This window comes from Marmota flaviventris, chromosome 5 (assembly GCF_047511675.1).
Source record: "Marmota flaviventris isolate mMarFla1 chromosome 5, mMarFla1.hap1, whole genome shotgun sequence".
Taxonomy (NCBI): domain Eukaryota; kingdom Metazoa; phylum Chordata; class Mammalia; order Rodentia; family Sciuridae; genus Marmota; species Marmota flaviventris.
Window position 1 is genome coordinate 138602810 of NC_092502.1, and position 19136 is coordinate 138621945.

General features: G+C 31.3%; 1 protein-coding gene across 2 annotated transcripts in view; it reads right to left on the minus strand.

Annotated features, from left to right (window-relative positions):
- Positions 1–3152: 3152 nt before the first annotated feature.
- The window catches only part of Cdh9 (cadherin 9), a 99093-nt gene continuing 83109 nt past the window's right edge, over positions 3153–19136 (minus strand). For both annotated transcript variants that reach the window (XM_071611884.1, XM_071611885.1), the window contains 5 exons: positions 12988–13124; positions 12425–12546; positions 8029–8146; positions 7689–7940; positions 3153–3640 (listed from right to left, as the gene is read on the minus strand). In XM_071611884.1, coding sequence (XP_071467985.1) covers positions 3153–3640; positions 7689–7940; positions 8029–8146; positions 12425–12546; positions 12988–13124 — 1117 coding nt within the window. The remainder of the gene's footprint in view (positions 3641–7688; positions 7941–8028; positions 8147–12424; positions 12547–12987; positions 13125–19136) is intronic.

Consider the following 19136-nt stretch of genomic DNA (forward strand, 5'->3'; position numbering starts at 1 on the left):
ACAGAATGCAAGAAAAAGATAACCCAATTCTTTTGCTCTGGGTAATTATCATAGAATTCTCATCAGGTGAGCTGCCATCGACTAGACGTGTATAATTGTTGTGGGTCAGGGTGATGGTACAGAAAATATAGATGTGATGATTAGAAGCTAAAATCTGGACACATTAATTTTTAAATGTTTATTTGAAATGTGGAATAGCTATTTGGATATATGCTTTACTAGAAGGAGGTGAAGAAGGGAAGTGTAAATTTGAGAGCTCCAAACTGAATGATGTATATCTCAGTTGAACTATAGATATAGATATAGATGTAAATGATAACTGGGAGACTGCATCTGATGACTAAGGGCCAGAATCGAAACACCAAAGAAAAAGACTAGGGTCAGAAACACTTCAAGATACTGAAAAAAAAGAGAAGGAACCAGCTAAGAAGACCAAGTAAAATAAAAGAATCATCAAAATAATAAAGGATCCTGAAAAGTCAGTTTTACTTAAAACAAGGGAGGAGTGGTCAACATCCACCTTAGTGCTTAGGAGTCACTGTCACTCTTTTTCTTATTTGTTTGCTTGCTTTTTAATTGTTATGCCATTTTATTTACTTATATAAGGGTGATATCTAAGTTATTGGGATCTAGTCTATATGTCTGAGAGCAACAATGAACAAATAATGTTTGCTCTGAATATAAAAGTTCAAATAATGTAGATAATTGATTCACATGGAAGCATACCCAGATATAATACATTTTTTTTCTGAAAATTATTGAACATTCTAAATAAAATAGTGAAATAATGTTTTAATTATATCTGGTAGAAACTATTCAAATGATTTTAAATTTATCTTACGTTTACATATTCAAAGCTAATTAATTGTTTTATTTAACAAGTAAGTAAAGATAAGGAATAAATATGCTTCAATTTAACAAGTACACAGTCCATGGAAATCCAGTGATAAAAAACTCATATTACTGGATATATTGCGTGCATTTAGTGACATAAAATTATTTATACCACGCATAGTAAACTTATTATGTGTATTTTCTGGAGAAATTTAATAATTTCTCTTTAGTTCATCAGCATGAGAATACTAAAACCTTGTCCTTCTGTCTCTTAAATTCATCTTTCTTGCTAAAGAAATTCTGAACATCTTTGAAAAATTCTAGGAAATGCTAGAGTTAGATCTGGTAATTTATTTAATTAAATCAAATTCTGATTAGAGCATCTGCTAAGTATATTAAATATAAAATCTGTTAGGTACTTTCTTTTTATAAATGGTATATTGGTAATTTCATAATCAAGGAAAGAGAAAACTCTGATACTAACTCATAAATTAATTGACACAAAAAATGGTAGTTGAATTAACATTGCTAAAATATCAAGTTTAAAATTTGCTCTGTCTTATTCTATCTGGTATCAATGTGACTATTTCAAAGCAATTTAAGTCTACAACTTGAAGGTACCCTGGTTTATTGTGGTGCTCATAATAATTTAAACATTAAGTTGACTGTTTAGTGTGTAGTAGCTGTTGCTAATGAAGTTATTGAGTTAGTCTTCAGAAATTTTCCAAAAGAGTTACATAATAACACATACCTATCTGCTTGCAATTTGTGAAATATTTACTATTTTCAGCCTTGACAACAGAAGAGTCAATTGTCAATTTCTCCCTTATTAATTCCACCTGTGAATTACCATTGTCTGGCATGTGCTCCTTAAAAGATGAATAATTAAAGAAAACAAATAATATTTGCCAGAGAAAATAGATAGCGTGTAGTCTCCCTGTGACTATTTTGATTTAGGTTTTACATGCTGGTGAAGTCAGTACATTGATAAAAAGCAGATAATACAAGGTCAAGTTTTCTGCATGGCAGTCTTTCAAAGATTTGCAAATGATTTTCATGCAGGAACCTTTTCCTTCTTCCTGCCTATGTCTTAGTGTGCCTATATTTGGTTCTTTAGACAATCTTAACCTTTATTAAGCACCATAAGATCCTTTTAGATTTTATTTCTACAAGTCCTTAGCTCTTTCAGTATTCCCTCAAATACATAACTCTTAGCCACAGTAAAATAATTAATTTTTAAACACCCTATAGTTTGTCAATATTAATTTTGAATTATTACCCCAGACTCACCAAGTATTTCATGAATTATTCAATCAAAGCCCCCCCCCCAAAAAAAAAACAACAAAAACAAAGAAGAGAGATTAAGGTTTTTCTCTTCTACATAAGATCACTGACATTTCATTTACTATAAATACAATCCAATGGTTGATAAAGACTTGAAAAAAACTTAATTTATTATCCACAACTATATATTTGTGTGTGTGTATATATATATATATATATATATATGTATATATAATACTTTATATTTCCAAAGTATCTCATATTCTTCCATGCATAGACTTCAGTGGTTCAATAAACATTTGTCAATATTTAAGTAATTAAAACAACAAATAACAATTCGTACCAAAGATCATTTATAATTCCACCTCACTTTAGTACCAAATTCCAAGCAGTAACTTCTTAACTGCTTTTTCCCTGAGTAAATCATACTTTACACTTAAAGATGTAAAGCATTCATGTCTTAAGTGAGATCAGACTGCCTCTATGGATTAAATAAAATGAAATTTATTTTTTATAAATACTAGTTTATTTCAAAAATACAAAAATATAAATATACATTTATAAAAATATGAATGAATTAACACAAAGACATTCTTCAACTAAATAAATATGGCAGTAGTAGTCATTCCTTTTTCATCAGCGATATATATTTTCTATATTATTTTACAAAGCAGTTGCACAATGTTTAATTTAATAGTAAAGGTGACTGAAAGTCAGTTAAGAAAGCATTTATAAAGTTTTTATACCTAAGAAAAGGCACAAAAAGCCTTTTAAATATTTTTATTGATTATTAATGTGATATAATTTCCTTCCAAGGTTATTAGGCAAAGAGGGTGAACTGGTTATTATTACTGTTTTAAAATCTATATCATTCATAATCATTCACGGAAACTTACTGGTTAAGCAAACCCTTACTAAGACAACACCTACGTATTGTTTGTAATTTCAATTTTTGAAAAAATTCCTCCAAGGAGGAGAATGCAGGCCACTCATTCTAGTAACGAAGACAGTTCCACTAATATTAAGTAATATGCTTAGTCTCGGTCACTTTCATCACCCCCATACATATCAGCCAGTTTTTTAAAACGAGGACCCCAGTCGCTGAGGTAATCATAATCCTGGTTACAATCAGCTGTGAGAGATTCTAAGGAACTGAGTGAATCTGCTATGGAATCATTCCCTTCATAGGCATACGTTGCCAGTGAATCATAAGGAGGTGCACTTGGGTCTGAGTCGTTTTCTTTTAATCTTCGATGGATAAAATCTTGTACATCAATATTTTCCCATAGGGGTACAGTCCTCCTTATCTGAAAAATAGTTTCAGGCATTACATCTCTTCTAAGTTTACTGTCTTCTCTTGCTTCTGGATTTCTTAATGTGCCAATGTCAAAAGCCTGTGTATCTTCTTCCCCACCGCCTTCGTCATTGTACGTCACAATATTGTCGCGGACATCATCCTTTGAAATTATGAGAGGTTCCTTTTTTCTTTGTCTCTTCAATGCAGCAAACAGCACGACTAAAACTATTTAAAAACATGAGAAAATAGTGAGGTTTCATGATGCGAGGTAAAACAGCATGCATACTTCAGTGTGTGGAAGTTTGTGAGACTGATTGGCAGGAGGAGTATCCTGTACAAGCACAGAGTGCCTTGGGCCAATGAATGGATGCAGTACATTGATAAAAAGCAGATAATACAAGGTCAATTCACTTTTAAGGTCTATGGGCCTCTGATATTGAAAAATATTGTTTAATCTGACACATCACTCCTTGAGAATGCACATATGATTCCAAATACAGACATGTTGAAGCACCAGTTGCTTTTATCTCAAGAGAATTTTTGCAGCTATTGAATATTTTCTCAATGACCCAAGGCAATATATACAAATCATTTACTCATCTATAGATGAATATATGCTTATATTTGCATTATAGTCTTATATTATGTGTGTGTGTTTATAAACACACATAAGAACATTAATATGTATGAACTACTGATTTAATCCTATTCCAAATTGGGCCATTTTACTAAATCTTTAATTGGTCTGGTTTTGAATGTCTGCTCAAAATTTGAAATAAATTCCAACTGCTACATTACAATAGTTAAGCTCAAGCATATCTTTAACTTGTACCTATCTTAAATATTATCATGACAGCTTAAATATTATCTTGAGCAAGGACTTCCATGATTTTTTAAGGAGTTGCATTTAAACTTTGAGACTTAATTGTTAATAGTATTCTCTCTACTTGTATGTTGTTATTATTTACATACTTTTGCTTTAAAGTTAACTGTGGACTTCCTCATATAGTATACTGTATTATTTATAGCAAGAGAACTTGTACTTAAATTGTTATTTACTTGTTTGACAATGACTCTTTCTCAACAAATATATGCTGTAGTCAATAAAATTCATTTTAAGAAAACGAAAAACTCCTTGTGATTTCCAAAATATATATCTTCTATTGTAAAGAGACCAACTTTGTAATTTTACATATAAGTTACACAAAAACTAATGAAAGAAAACTTCTCCAAAACATTTAAATATTACTTCAGAGAAATAACAGCTACATTTACTTTAGTTGAGAGCAGTTAAATATATTGACAAAATTATTTATGTTTCATTGTATAAGAAAATATTTTCTTAAAAATTACCATTCTTTGTTAATATGTCCAATGTCATTTTTATATTGGCCAGCATGCTATCCTTTGCTCTTCCTAATTAATAGACTTTTATAATAATAATTAGAAGCATCTTAAGTTAACCTCATCAGAAAGAGCTTCAGGTGTTGAGTTCAGGATCATCTTGGAGACATTTTTAAAAAATAATTATTTTGTAAAAATGAGATATATCTGTATTTGCTCCTATTAAAGGACAACATAAGATTAATTGAGTCCCAAATAGATCTAACATCCATCAAATTGAGCCATAACTAGGAAAAAAAAACCCAGTTCTTTCTAATTTTAATATTCAAGGATAATTTTAAATTTCTTTAATTTTGGTAAATAGCATAATAAGCATATAGTAAATTTATCTTAAAGTTTACCTATAAATGTTTACTAAAATTTGTAAGTAGATTTGAGAGACATTTTATAGTTTTCTTTTTCTCCTTTGGCAGAAAAAAAATTATTTTCTTCATTTCCTATTTTAAAGTTAATAATTAAGGATATGGAATTGGAATTCAGAGAAGCTAGGATAAAGAGCGGTGAAAAATGTTTGAACACTTTTAGTAAGCTGAAACTGTAATTTAGCATTTTTTTCCTTTCTTACCATAGTAAATAATATTCAAAATTATAGTAGCAGCGTTTGTGACTATTAAACCAATAGAAATCACAGATACTTTATATTGCATTTCAAGTATGACAGCTATCTTCAAACTATATTTAAACTTTCTCTACAAAGGAATAATTCAATAAGCAAACAAATTCTGATTTTTGCTTGTTTCTTGAATTTAGTTAGACATCTTATTTTCTTCTGATTCATTCTTATAAAGTTATATACTTATAGATTCACTTATTTGCAGTACTGTGAATTGAACCCAGGCCCTCAAGCATGCCAGGCAAGCACTCTACTACTGAGCTACATCCCAAAGGTCTCAACTATTTAAACTGTTCTGAAAAAATTAAAAAGATTCATCAGACTGTCAAAGTGGTACTGGGAATGAAAACTTTTATAAAGCTCTGCGCTAAAGTTTTAATCATGCCCCCACCAGCATAGAGAGAAACTAAGGACTGCATTTCTTCAAAATTATCAGCACAGAGGTGAAATATTTCCCATTCTGTCTTACAAAGTGCTAACTTTTAACTATAGAAATGCAGTAACTATGTCTGGCCATTACTATAAAGACTTGAAATAACAGCAAGAATGTTTTAGTAATTTTGATAATGAAACCTGCATTACAAGCAATTTTAACTAAATGATACAAAATCATTCCATATTTAAGTAATATATTGGGAAGGTGAAAAATAAATATGTGTCTTCTATATTTCTCCAGGAAGAATGGTGACAGATTCTTTTTTTTTTCAGAATAATAATAAAAACTTTGTAGGATTTTTGCATAGCAAAAATGTTTTTAAAATGTTTTAAATGATTGTATTTGAATATCAGAATATTTGGTGGATGTTTTGTTCTATCATATGTGCATAAATATCTTTGTGTGTGTACTACATTAATATAGAAATTTTATAAATTGCAATATACATATATTTACCTTATTTTAAATTAGGAAAGTAGAACTGTCTAAGCTATAAAATCAGTAAGAGCTAAAAGGGTAAACCAAATTTAAATCTCCACAGGGCTTCAAAAATATTTTATAGAGGACCTGAACTTTCTAGCAGCAGGTGAGGATGGGAACTGCTCATGGTTATGGTGGTAGTGCCTGTGTTCTCATCTTGGAGAATTTTTTTTTTTCTAGATATTTGGATCATCTTAACTGAGACAAATGTTTTCTCCTCACTTTCATCAATCCCCCAGTGAAGTCCTGCAAGGATATCTGGCCAAAGGGATTTCATCCAGATAGCTTGAAAGGATTTGCAATGAAAAGAAGCCAGCATATATGAGCATTAGAATATAAATTTGGCTTTCTCTCTTGCCCTACGCATAAAAATTTTGGATGAATATTTGATGGAAATAATTTTTTGGAGTGTTTTGCAGTGAAACAACTGTTTAATTGAATTAAATTGTTGTACTGTTAGTGTATGCTCAAATAAAACATTTGCTACTGGAAGCACAAATTTATTTAGAAAACATTGTAGGGTAAGTATACCACAGGGTCACAGTGATATTTAAAAACTGAAATTTAACTTTTTAATTTGGTGCATTGCATCTATATATAGAAAGTATTATGAGGAAAATGTTCTATTTTGACAACTTTTAAAAATTTGCCAATTGTGTGGGTATGTATGTATGTATGTATATGTATATCTATATAGATAATATGTATGTATTTGTTGGCATATATAAATGTAAGTATAAATATTTGTTAGTAATATTATTTGTAAAGATAAAACAATCTTCAGTTTTGAAAATAATAGAAAAGAGTATTCTAAAATAGACTCAACTATTTTAATGCCAGTATAAAAACACTTTCTGAAGAGTGATTTTGGCATGTTACATAACCATTCAGTAGAAGTATAAACGTTTTACCTGATGAAGTTGATACAACGATTAGATCAGCTTATTAAATCAATTGCCCTTTGCAAAGTAACCATAATCAGAGAAATAACAGTTAATGCCATAAAATGTTGTAAAAATATGTATGTAGCATTTGTTTTATATTTGTGTTTTTTACTGTTTTTTAATGAGTACATTGTAACATAGATACCTGCAAATAACATAATTTATCCCATTTCCCTCCCAAGAACTTTCTCTGTTATTGACCTCTAGAAAACTTAAACTAACCACACAGATAAAAGCTAGAATTACTTTTTTTTTTTCTCATGGAAAAGCTAATTTTGATAAATGTTAAGATGCTTCACCATTAGCTCTGGAGGAGAGTGTTACTTTGTGTACAATTCCTGGACAATGAAGGAGAGAATTATGGGTTCACTGAGCATTGAGAGGGGCATAGCTTACTGAGAAGTATGAGGACACACAGCAGGATGGCGATAAGAGCTCCTGTGCTCAGGCCCGCTGAGAGGACCAAGGCCTCTGCGTTGCAGGATTGCATGTTCCCTTGATTGTCACAGGCACACACCCGAATAGTGAGTGTGCCAGTGCTGCTTTGAATAGGATAATCATTGTCAAAAATTAAAATTGGCAGTAGGTAGGTGCTCATTTTGTTGCGGCTGTACCCATCTTTGCGAGTCATAATTCCTGCTGTATTATCTGGGGGAGAAATTGAAAATATTTCACACTTTTGTAGTTTTCCATCTTAAGGTTTCAAAATTTTTGTTTTTAAAATTTTTTCTATTACCTTTATTGTCTACAATGGTGAAGTTTGGATTGAGAGGAAATTCTGGTACTGGCTCAAAGAAAAATTTGTGGCCTCGGGGAGGGTCATCTTTGTCCATAACACTGACAGTCTGAATCAGCTGAAAGCAAAACAAATGCATATATTTAACAAAACAAAACTAAAAGTAGCCATCTTTTTTAATAAAAAAAATATTTTAAGTCCATGCTTTCATGCTTTGAATTTTGAGTTTGTCACTAAACTTAAGAAACAAAAAAAGTCTTTTTTAGTAAACCATGCCAAGGTGTTTTGTAAAGGTTTTGTCCAAGATAATATTTAATTAATAAATAAAAATGTTTATCTGTATTGTTATTACTTGTCAGTGCTTCTCAAGGATTCATCATCTGTTTCCTTGCCACTGAAACAATGAACTTAAAAAAAATCAAACAAACAAACATGTGATCAGTTCAATAAGCATCCTCTTTTGTCGTCTTGTAAAGCACCAGCCTATTTTATTAGTATTTGGTTCCTAACCCCTTTCGTTCACTAGAAAATGTTTTCTCAAAGGAAGAAATCATACAAGATTCCTTTTAAAAATATAACTTTTTACCACAATTTCAAATCAAGAATACTATTAATATGTTTCCAGACAAGTGAACTCTTCATCGCATACTATCATAAAGAAAAAGATTTTACAGCTATGTGTATTATTGCAACATATTGCATATTTAATTCAGATTGCTTGCCTTTCTTTTAATGTTGTTTGTAAAGATAAATTCATAAAAAAAATGCTTCTCAAGTATTGTGAAATCATTTTGGAAGTTGCAAAATTAGGACCCTCTTTGCTGAGCACATAATAATTCTGAAGTGTGGCATAAAGGAAGATGGAGCAGCAAGCACTAGTTTGGGAGGAAAAATCCAATTGAGAACTTCATAACACAAAAGGCACCAAGCTACATATCAATGTTCTGTTTTCCTTGTTCTGGTTCTGCCATCTGTGTGATATGAAATTAAAGTCATGTAATTATGCTTACTTTCAGTTTTCTCTTCTAGAAAAATAAACAGTTGTGCCATTTCCAGGTGTACTAGTCCAATATTCAGTGGTGAACAATTATTGAATTTCACAATAATTTTAAACATTTTTGGTTTTTGTGTACCTATTATAGCCATACCATTTACAACTCCTAGTCAATACTCTTCTACTTTAACTTCATATTACATATGAGTTCATTCATTTTATTGATAGATTAACATGTGACTTTGTGTTTCTTTGTATGAGGCTTCTGAAAGTGCACAATTGTTAATACAAAATTAATAATCGTTTTCCCTTAGAAAATTGAAGCACAATATTTTAAAAAATCACAAAACATTTAATATTATTGCTCAACCTCCTGATCCTGAATAATAATAATAAATCTTATTTGTAGAACTATTCTTAATCATTAAAAAATCTTGGTCCTTTAATTGCATGACTTATGTTCTTCAAATGATTTGATGGGCTTTATATTTTAGGAACTATGTTTTATTTTTATCTTTGTTGATTTAATGAAACAGTAAGAATATATATTAAATAATTATAATTATTATCAATCATACTTTGTATCTAATTTTAGTATGCATTGTATCAGTAATTCATATGAATCAATAAAATATAGCACACTAATATATAAATGAGTAAAGAACACCTACTGATTCAGGTAGGTTCATTTGTGGTCCCCAAAAGATAAATTCCAGTCCTAAATCATATTACCTATAAATATGATCACAATTGGAACAAACTTTTCTGCAGATATTATCAAGTAAAAATTAAATCTTACTGGATGAGTGAGAGCTCTAATTCAATGACAGGAGTCGTCATAAAAACAGACAATTTTGAATATAGAAAGATTTACATCAATAATGCAATGTAGGGCTGGGGCTGTAGCTCATTGGTAGAGAGCCCACCTTGCACCTGTGAGGCATTGGGTTCAATCCTCAGCACCGCATAAAAGTAAATAAAGATATTGTGTCCAACTACAATTAATTTTTTTTTAAAGAGTACAATGTAATGATAGAGGTTGAGATTGGAAGTCCACACTCCAAGGAATGTCACAACATCATGGCAACCACAAGAAGCTTGGAAGTTAAGGAAGGATCCTACTTAAAACCTTCAGAGAGAGCATAGACTGGTGACAGATCAATATTGGAAATTTAATCTCTAGAATTATGAGAAAAATTATTCCGTGGTTTCTAATCATCTAGTATGTGGTAATTTTTCATGGCAACTCCAGGAACCTGATACAAGTGTGAAGATTAAAAAAAAAAAAAAAAACATACATTTATGAAAACATTCAGCTTAAATGAGTTTGAAGAAATTTATACTAAACTCTCATGAGATATTTAGAAGTTCACAGACATTTAAAATCTAGAGTAATCCAAGTAAATAGGCAATCATAACTGTCAGAAGAATCCCTTAAATAATATTTGAAAATATTTGGCAGCATCTATTAATATTTATAGATTAATCATTCATACTTCAAAGCTTATAACAAAGAAAAATTATACCAGTAAGTAAAAATACATAATGTACTCTAGTGCTCATTATGATGCTCTCTGAAAGAATAAGATCTTATTGATTAAGTAAATGTCCATTAGTAGAAAAATAGTTTAGTAAGTTTACTAATGTGTGGCCATGCTATAAAAAAATAAACATCAAATAACAGTAATTATTACTGAACTGAGAACGTGGCCATTATCATGTACCAAAGTGGAAAAAGAAAAATGTTTTTGAACTGAAATAAGCATGTAATAAATCTATGTGAGTCAAAAAAGAAAAAAATAACCACTTCGCCTTATTTATTTATTTTTGAGACATCTTATTATGCTACCAAGACTAGCCTCAAATTCAGAATCCTAGGAGGAGTAGCTAGGATAATAGCTATCATTAGCTTTGATTATAGGCAGAGGCTACCATGCCTGGCTTCCATTGTAATTTTTGAGTGTATGTGGAAGTTGGAAAGTAGTTTCATCCTAGCCAGGATGCTGTAACAAAATGCTACAGACTGTGGCTTATACAAAAGAAATGTGTTTTCTCACAGTTCTTAAAGCTAGAAGTTGGAGATCAGCTTGCCAACATGGTTGGCTTCTTGTGAGAACTGTCCTCCTGCCTTATGTTTTGCTGTCTTTTCTTTGAGTATTCACATGGCATTTCCTGGGTTCATGAGCTCAGAGAGAAAGAGAAAACATGAGATCCCTGGTATGGCTCCTCATAAGAGCACTTGTTATATCAGATCAACATTTCTCATGACCCCAACTAACCTTAATTATTACCTTGGAGACCCTTTCTCCAAATTCACAACTGCAACATGTGAATGAATTGGGGGGGGGGGCACAAACATTTAAAAATCTCAATTGAAATAAAAGAATGAGTGTTTTCCATTTTATTTTCTTAAATGGACATGGTGAAATTGTCGATGATTCTTACCATCTACATATTTTTGCCTTAAAGAAGTAACTGAATAACTCTTTAAATATACATGTAGATAGATAGGTAGATATAGAGTTGGTGTTCTTAGAAAATTCTGTTTGAATAAAAATTGGGCATATTGTACATTTCTTTAAATTACTTTAGATATATTTGAAACATTACTTTGTAATTGGAATTTACAAGTCATTAACAATTTTTATTAATGAAAATTATAAATATAATTCATATTTTATAATAGAAAATTATAAATCACAAATATCATTTAGATCAAAACAAAAACTCCTGATTGAGCTATTTAAATTAGAAAAATGTAATAAAAATATTTATCATTATTCTAGTTAAAAGAGAAAATTTTTATTTTTATACTTCACATTTATCTAATAATGTACCTCCATACTTTAATGTATATAACTCAGCCTAATTATGAATCCAAATATGAACTTTGTATATATATATATATATATATATATATATATATATATATAGTTAGAGTCTGTAAACAAGTCAAGATGGCGCCTGGCATTTTGCCAGAGGGAGTGGTTTGTGAAGTAATGCCAGCGAGCCATTACATGTGGAGATGACTGCTGTATCTAGTTTACGTTAATTAAGATAAGCTGTGTGGAATGTATATATACCCCTCCTGTCCTACAATAAACGGCTCCTACTCCTGCTGTATCAACGTAAACAAGTTGTTCGTCACCCCCCGGTTATTTTGCTGGAGACGGACTGCAGCAATACATGATATTTATTATATGCCTGATGTATAAATTTTCACTATTATATTCTATTAGATTGACAATAAAAATGAGTTTAAAAAATAAATTTGGTTAGATCAAACAGAAGTAAATAAGGAACTAGGAACAGAGTGGCATGAAAATAATCTTACAAATAAATTAATGTCATCTGCCTTCATAAAGAAAAAAAATATTTTAAATTTATAATAATTTCATTTACCTGCCCAGGTTTTGCATTTTCACAAACAAATGTTTCATAATACATGGCAAATTCCGGAGCATGATCATTAATATCCAGAATTCTGATGAAGACTGGAATATGGCTACTTTGTTTTGGATTATCTGCAACAAGAACATGTGTAAGATTTCAGGCTCATTTACAGAGAAGAACTAAAACCACTTGCCCATTTGTAGCTTAGCAACAGATCAGTTCTGGGGTATTCACTTTCTTAGCTGATGCTGATGAATACATCAACATGGTCCACAGGGAAAGCACAATAATAAGATGAAATATCACTAAGAATGTAGTACTCTATTTTTATAGATTGGTTAATAATTTTTATGAGATTAGATTATGTTTCTATCCTACTCTAAATTATAAAAAATAAAATTTTAAATAAATGAGTGATTCAATAATCCTTTAACCCCAAACTTTTGAAATAATTTCTCTAAAATATTTCTCACAATGTAGCCATTCTACAGGAGAGAAAGAGTCAACTTAAGACATTACCTGATCACTTTGGTAAAAGATAATGCATTCAGATAGATGTGTTGACAACTTACTTATTTCTGTGGCTGTAATAGTGATGTTGTGCCAAGGGGATGATTCCCGGTCAAGAGGCTTCAGAGTGAAAATAGAGCCATTTTCTGAGTGGATACTAAAAATTCGGTCCATATCAGTATTCCGATCAACAGAGTATCTGGCAGAAAAGAGACTCATAAATTCTGGCATTATTTTAAGATTATTAGTTCTTCAAATATTTCTTAAAGTTATAGGGACTTTCCTCAATGATCTGACAAAGGCATGAAATATAAAGTGCTGATAACGTTCTGGAATCTTTTTATTCTAATTTGTTATATATGACAGCAGAATGCATTACAATTCAAATTACACATATAGAGCATAATTTTTCATATCTCCGGTTGTATACAAAGTAGAGTCACACCATTCGTGTCTTCATATATGTACTTAGGGTAATGATCTCCATCTCATTTCACTGTCTTTCCTGTCCCCATGCCTCCTCCCTTCCCCTTTCACCTCTTTACTCTATCTAGAGTTCATCTAATACTCCCATGCCCCACCAACCTCTCTATGAATCAACATCCTTATATAAGAGAAAACATTTGGCATTTAGATTTTTGAGATTGGCTAACTTCACTTATCATTATATTCTCCAACTCCATTTACCTGCAAATGTTATGATTTTATTCTATTTTAATGCTGAATAGTATTCCATTGTGTATATTTACTACATTTTCTTTATCATTCATCAACTGATGTGCACCTAGTTTGGTTCCACTGTTTAGCCACTGTGATTTGTGCTAGTATAAACATTGATGTGGCTTGGGATCTTTATCTCATAAACAATCTTATATAATTGTTTCCAATATTACTATTGTATTAGTATGCACACTAAAGGCATTATTTATGGTTATGAATTTTTGTGCAGTGAGTTATTGTCACTTGAATCATTTATTTTATCTTAGTATTTAATATAAACATAATAGTATTGTTGAATCAGATAGAGTCAATATCATTGAGTAAATGAAATATACTCTAAAACTTAAAAACAATATGAATATGTATTCAAAGAGTACATATTAATATAGAGAAGGCTATCATAAATGCATTGTTCTTGAATGGTTTTCTATTCAAGTAACATCTCAGGTGACTAAAAGGTCTTACTCTAATCTATGCGTCAACTTATTACACATAAAAATCTAATCTCAAATACCACAGAGTTCTGTGATTTTCCCATCAAGGATAAATACGGCACATGTTATCCCAAGCTTTATTTTACGGTTGCCAAAATAATGTCTCCTTTCCCAAAGCGTTTCATACCCTAATCCCCATGAATATGTTACTTTACATGGCAAAAATAACTTTGCAAGTGTGATTAAGGCTGAAAACATTGATACAGAAGATTTTTCTCAATTATGCTGATGGGTAAAAACTAATCGTAAGAGTTATTAATAGTGAAACTGGAGGGAAGATAAAAAAGTGGTCTAGGAAGAGGAGACAAGCAAAGAGGAGAGAATTAAGGGGTGATAAGGAAAGATTTATTGTGGATGGCTTCAAAGATGGCGGAACAAGGAATGGAATGAAGGCAACCTGTAGAATCTGGGAACAGTCTTTAAACTGACAGTCAATGATGAAACAACAAACTGGCTCCACAACTGCAAGGATTTGAAATCTGCTAGCCACCAGAATGGGCAAGAAAACAATTTTCTCCTAGAGTCTGTGGAAAGAAACATAGTCCTGTCTACAATTACACCTTTACTCATGGTCTGGTGAGGTGCACACCATAATTTTGACCCAGAGAACTACAAGAAAACAAACTTGTGTTTCTTTATTTAAGTTGTTAGTGTTGTGATATGTTCTTATTGCAGCAACAGAAAACTAATACACTCTCTAAAGATTTGTTTTAAAGAGCTGTCTTAAATTCAAGATGGTAGATAGATCCAATCTTGCTATGCATGACTAGCTAAAATTTGAGATTTCTGTTTCTGAGTTTTTCAGGAGCTATATAGGAAAGGGAATGTTTCTCAAACACCATCATTCACATGAATCATGGGTAGTTCTTAATAAAACAGGATTTGATGGGTTGGTGGTATAGCTCGTTGGTAAAGTACTTTCTTAGTATGCATGAGGCCCTGGGTTTGATCTGCAGATTGCAACAACAGTAAACCCTAGAATTTGCAATAGTAGGTCTATTATGGGAGCTGGGATTCTGCATTTTTGACAAACTGAGGTGAATCCTATGTTGGGCAAAGCCTACATTCAAATACAGCCTATTGGATAAAGTTCTCAGAATGAAGACAGAAGAACAACCATGAAAGACAGAAAACATAAAAATCAGCATCTGGTTCAATTCTCATTTTTATATGTGTCTCATTAAAGATATTTAACAAATGAATTCCCTTTGATTATAATATATTAGAAAACTTAACTACCCAATTATAATTCTGTATGAGTCATTCTGGCACTAACTTTGAAAAACATTATGCAGGCATGGTGGTGGATGCCTGTAATTCCAGTGCTCAGGAGGATGAGGCAGGAACATCACAAGTTCAAAGCCAGTCTCAGCAAAAGTGAGGCACTAAGCAACTCAGTGATATTCTGTCTCTAAATAAAATACAATATAGGGCTGGGGATGTGGCTCAGTGGTTGAGTGCCCCTGAGTAAAGTCCTTGGTACTCCTCTCCCATAAAAACCAAAAAAATATTAATAATACATTTTTAAAGATTCTAAACATCATGAAAAGTTGGCAATTTCAATATTGTTGGACAAAAACATGTTTATTTAAATTCTACTGTTTTTTGGGGGGGTGTTGTTTTAATAGAGGCTACACGAGTTGATCTATTGTTATAAAAGCTCTGCTGAACTTAAGAAATCCAAAAAGAAAATCTAGATCTTGAAAATAATTTTAACATTTATTGTAGTTCATAAAGGTTCTTTCTTTCCTAGTTTATTTTAAACTATGTTAAATGAATGTTTTAAACTCAGAAATACTGTTTCAAAGACAGTATTTGGGGCACTGAAAAAAATATATTGTGTTTTATCTCAAAGGTAGAATTTTGGAAAAGTTTATAGTCTCAGATTTCTTTCTGCACCTTATTCCTAACTCATGGAACAGTTTAGTCACTCTTTTTCCTTTGGAAGGACTGTGCAATGGGGAAACTGAGGTGAATCCTATCTTGGACAGAAATGGAAAAACCTCCTCATTTTTTCAATAATCACTGAAATTTTCCTACATAAGAATTTGGGAGATTAAAACAAAACTGATTTGATTTATGATCATTTAACAGGAAGTAGTTGTAATTCTAGAGTGGGAAACACTAAGGAGACACAGGACAATTAGAAATCTATATATATATAGCAATGAACGTATAAAAGAAAAAAAAGGAAACAAAACTACATCAGATTTCTAAAAATAGTTCTCTGTTACATACTTATCTGCAGTAGATCTGATTTTTAAAATCATTACCAATACACCTAAGTTGAAGATGTCAGGTATTTCGAATTGTGTCTTTTTAAACTTTATTGATTAATTGTGCTAACAAAATTTTGAGGTTTTTTTAATCCATAAGTTTCAGCATTTCTAAAATTTAGTTCCCAATGTGGGCTGTTTTTACCTTTGGGATCACATCTCTATTATAAGGTATTTAGGAGAAAGACAAAGAAAATTACTGCAATATTAAGTATGCTTTATTTTCCTTACATACACCAAATTCTATTTATGAGTAAAAGCAAACATGAAATGCACACAAGGAAAGAAAAAAAAAAAAAAAAAAACATGACCACATCTTGTGTGGAATGAAGCAATTACAGTATCCTCTGTAGGTGCGTCTCTTCATTGTTGGAAAGGTCAACAGTCAGCCATTATCTATTTCTGTCTGAATAGATCTTGAACTTTTTTTCTACTGTTTCCATTAAGATCAAAAAGGAAAATAAAATTTTCTTTTATCCCCATGGTTACTTTCCCTAGAGATTATCATGTGCAGTCTGTGAGGAAGGAATAAGCAACAATTCTAAAAGTATTAAAGTCAAGGTTTGACCCTCTTGTAGCTTAGTAGGATCAAAATGGATGTGTTTCTGTCTGCCCCTACTCCAAGGTTTAACCCTGAAAGACATTGCTTTTTAAGTTAAGAATCATAAAGGAAAATCACTTTAACAATTTAGAAATAGCTTACTTTGTTAATGATACAGGTCTATATTTAGCAAATTTCGTCAGCGCACATGATGCCTTACTATTTGTCAAAAGCCCAAAGTAATTTTCTTTTATTTAACAGCCAAGTTCTATTTTCAACACAGAATAGGAACATTCTGGTTTACCTATTAATAATAAATACATTGGATTACAAAAAAAACAGCAGAAAGAGCTTGATAAACACTTAACACAGAAGAAAACCTCTCTCTCTGTCCCAGCAGATGGCCTATAATAGCAGTAATGCATTATTGATTTCTGATTTCCCTACACTGAATGTTGAACGGTAAGTTACAAAAGAACACCGGCATAATATTTTTGGTGTATGAATGCCTGTTCTAGAAAGATGATCCAACCATTGGGAGTCAAATAACAAGTGAAATAAAGCAAAGAGAACTGAACTTGTAGCCAATCTCTAGATTCCATTTTTTGTTTGCTTTCCATTTTCATATTCTACCATTAAAAATCAAACCCATATCATATACCTGAAATTTTTTACTAAAAAAATTACAAGTAAAAAGGAAACTGAGTTAAGACAGGAGGCCAAATCAGTAATATGCTATAATAGCTTATCATTACATTATTTTTCCTTTATTGGATTCATGTTACTTCTTTCAATAAGTCAGTAGAGTCCTGATATGGATCTACTCTTTCCATTCTAGCTTCTACTTATGAATTTTCCATAGCTGAGAACCATGAAATGATTAAAAACACGAATGTTTGTTATATGATGAAATTACTTATAATTCTTTTTCTCTATTTTTATGTGTTCTTTTTAGTTATAGAGTCTACTTTGACTTATTTATATAAAAACATGGAATATATCTTATTCTAATTAAGATCACAGTCTTATGGATGTACATAATGTTGAGATTCACTGTTGTGTATTCATAGATGTATGTAGGAAAGTTATGTCAGATTCACTCCACTGTCTTTCTTATTCTTATCACCACCTCTATTCCCTTAATTTCCCTTGGGTTAGTATTTATGTATCAGAGACCACACTCAAGTGTTAGTTTTTGGGAATTGGCTTATTTAACTTAGGATGTTAGTCACTACATCCATCTACTTATTGGCAAATATCATAAAGTCATTCTTCTTTATGGCTGAGTAACAGTCTATTGTGTATAGAAACCACATTTTATTTATCCATTCATCTGTTGATGGACAACAAGGCTGGTTCCTTAGCATAGCTTTTGTGAAGAGCTGCTATAAACATTAATGTGGCTATATCATTGTAGTATACTGATTTTATGTCCTTTGGATATACACCAAGAAGTGTGATAACTAAATCAAATGGTTGTTCATTCCTAGTTCCATTCCAATACTGCTTTCCAGAGTGGTTGCACCAATTTGCAATCCAACCAGCAATGTATGAGTGTACCCTTTTTCCCCACATCCTCACCAATATTTATTGTTGTTTGTCAGAATTTCCATTCTAACTCAAGTGTGATGAAATCTCAGTGTAGCTTTAATTTGCATTTCTGTAATTGTTGGAGATGTTTAACATTTTTTTCACGTTTGTTAATTATATTAATTCAGAATATTCTTTTCTAAGTTTAGTATTGTTGTTACACCATTACTATGTTACCCTCTGAAATAAAAGCACCACTATATATGAATGCACTTATGCACATATTTTTGTTTATGTTGGAATCATATATATATTTTGTTGAAGCATAACTAAATTTTTGCCATAAGTACTTTATTTTAGTTTTAACAGCAGTATAAAGGATTTCTTAAAAAAAAAATCATTGAATTTTAAATACACTAAGCGTAAAATAGGTGTGAAATGAAGCATGATGTTCTTTCAGACCTTGTCAAGCTATAATCGACTCTACAACTTGGGATAAGTAACTCCATGATAACTAATGTGGTGAAGCAGAGGTGACAACAGCTGCTAACTGTAACAAAAATTTCATGTTGCAAGTAGCAGATGTATTTCAGAAAATATGTTTGATGACAGATTTACAGGGGGTGAGTGTTGGAAGAAGTAGTTCCCAA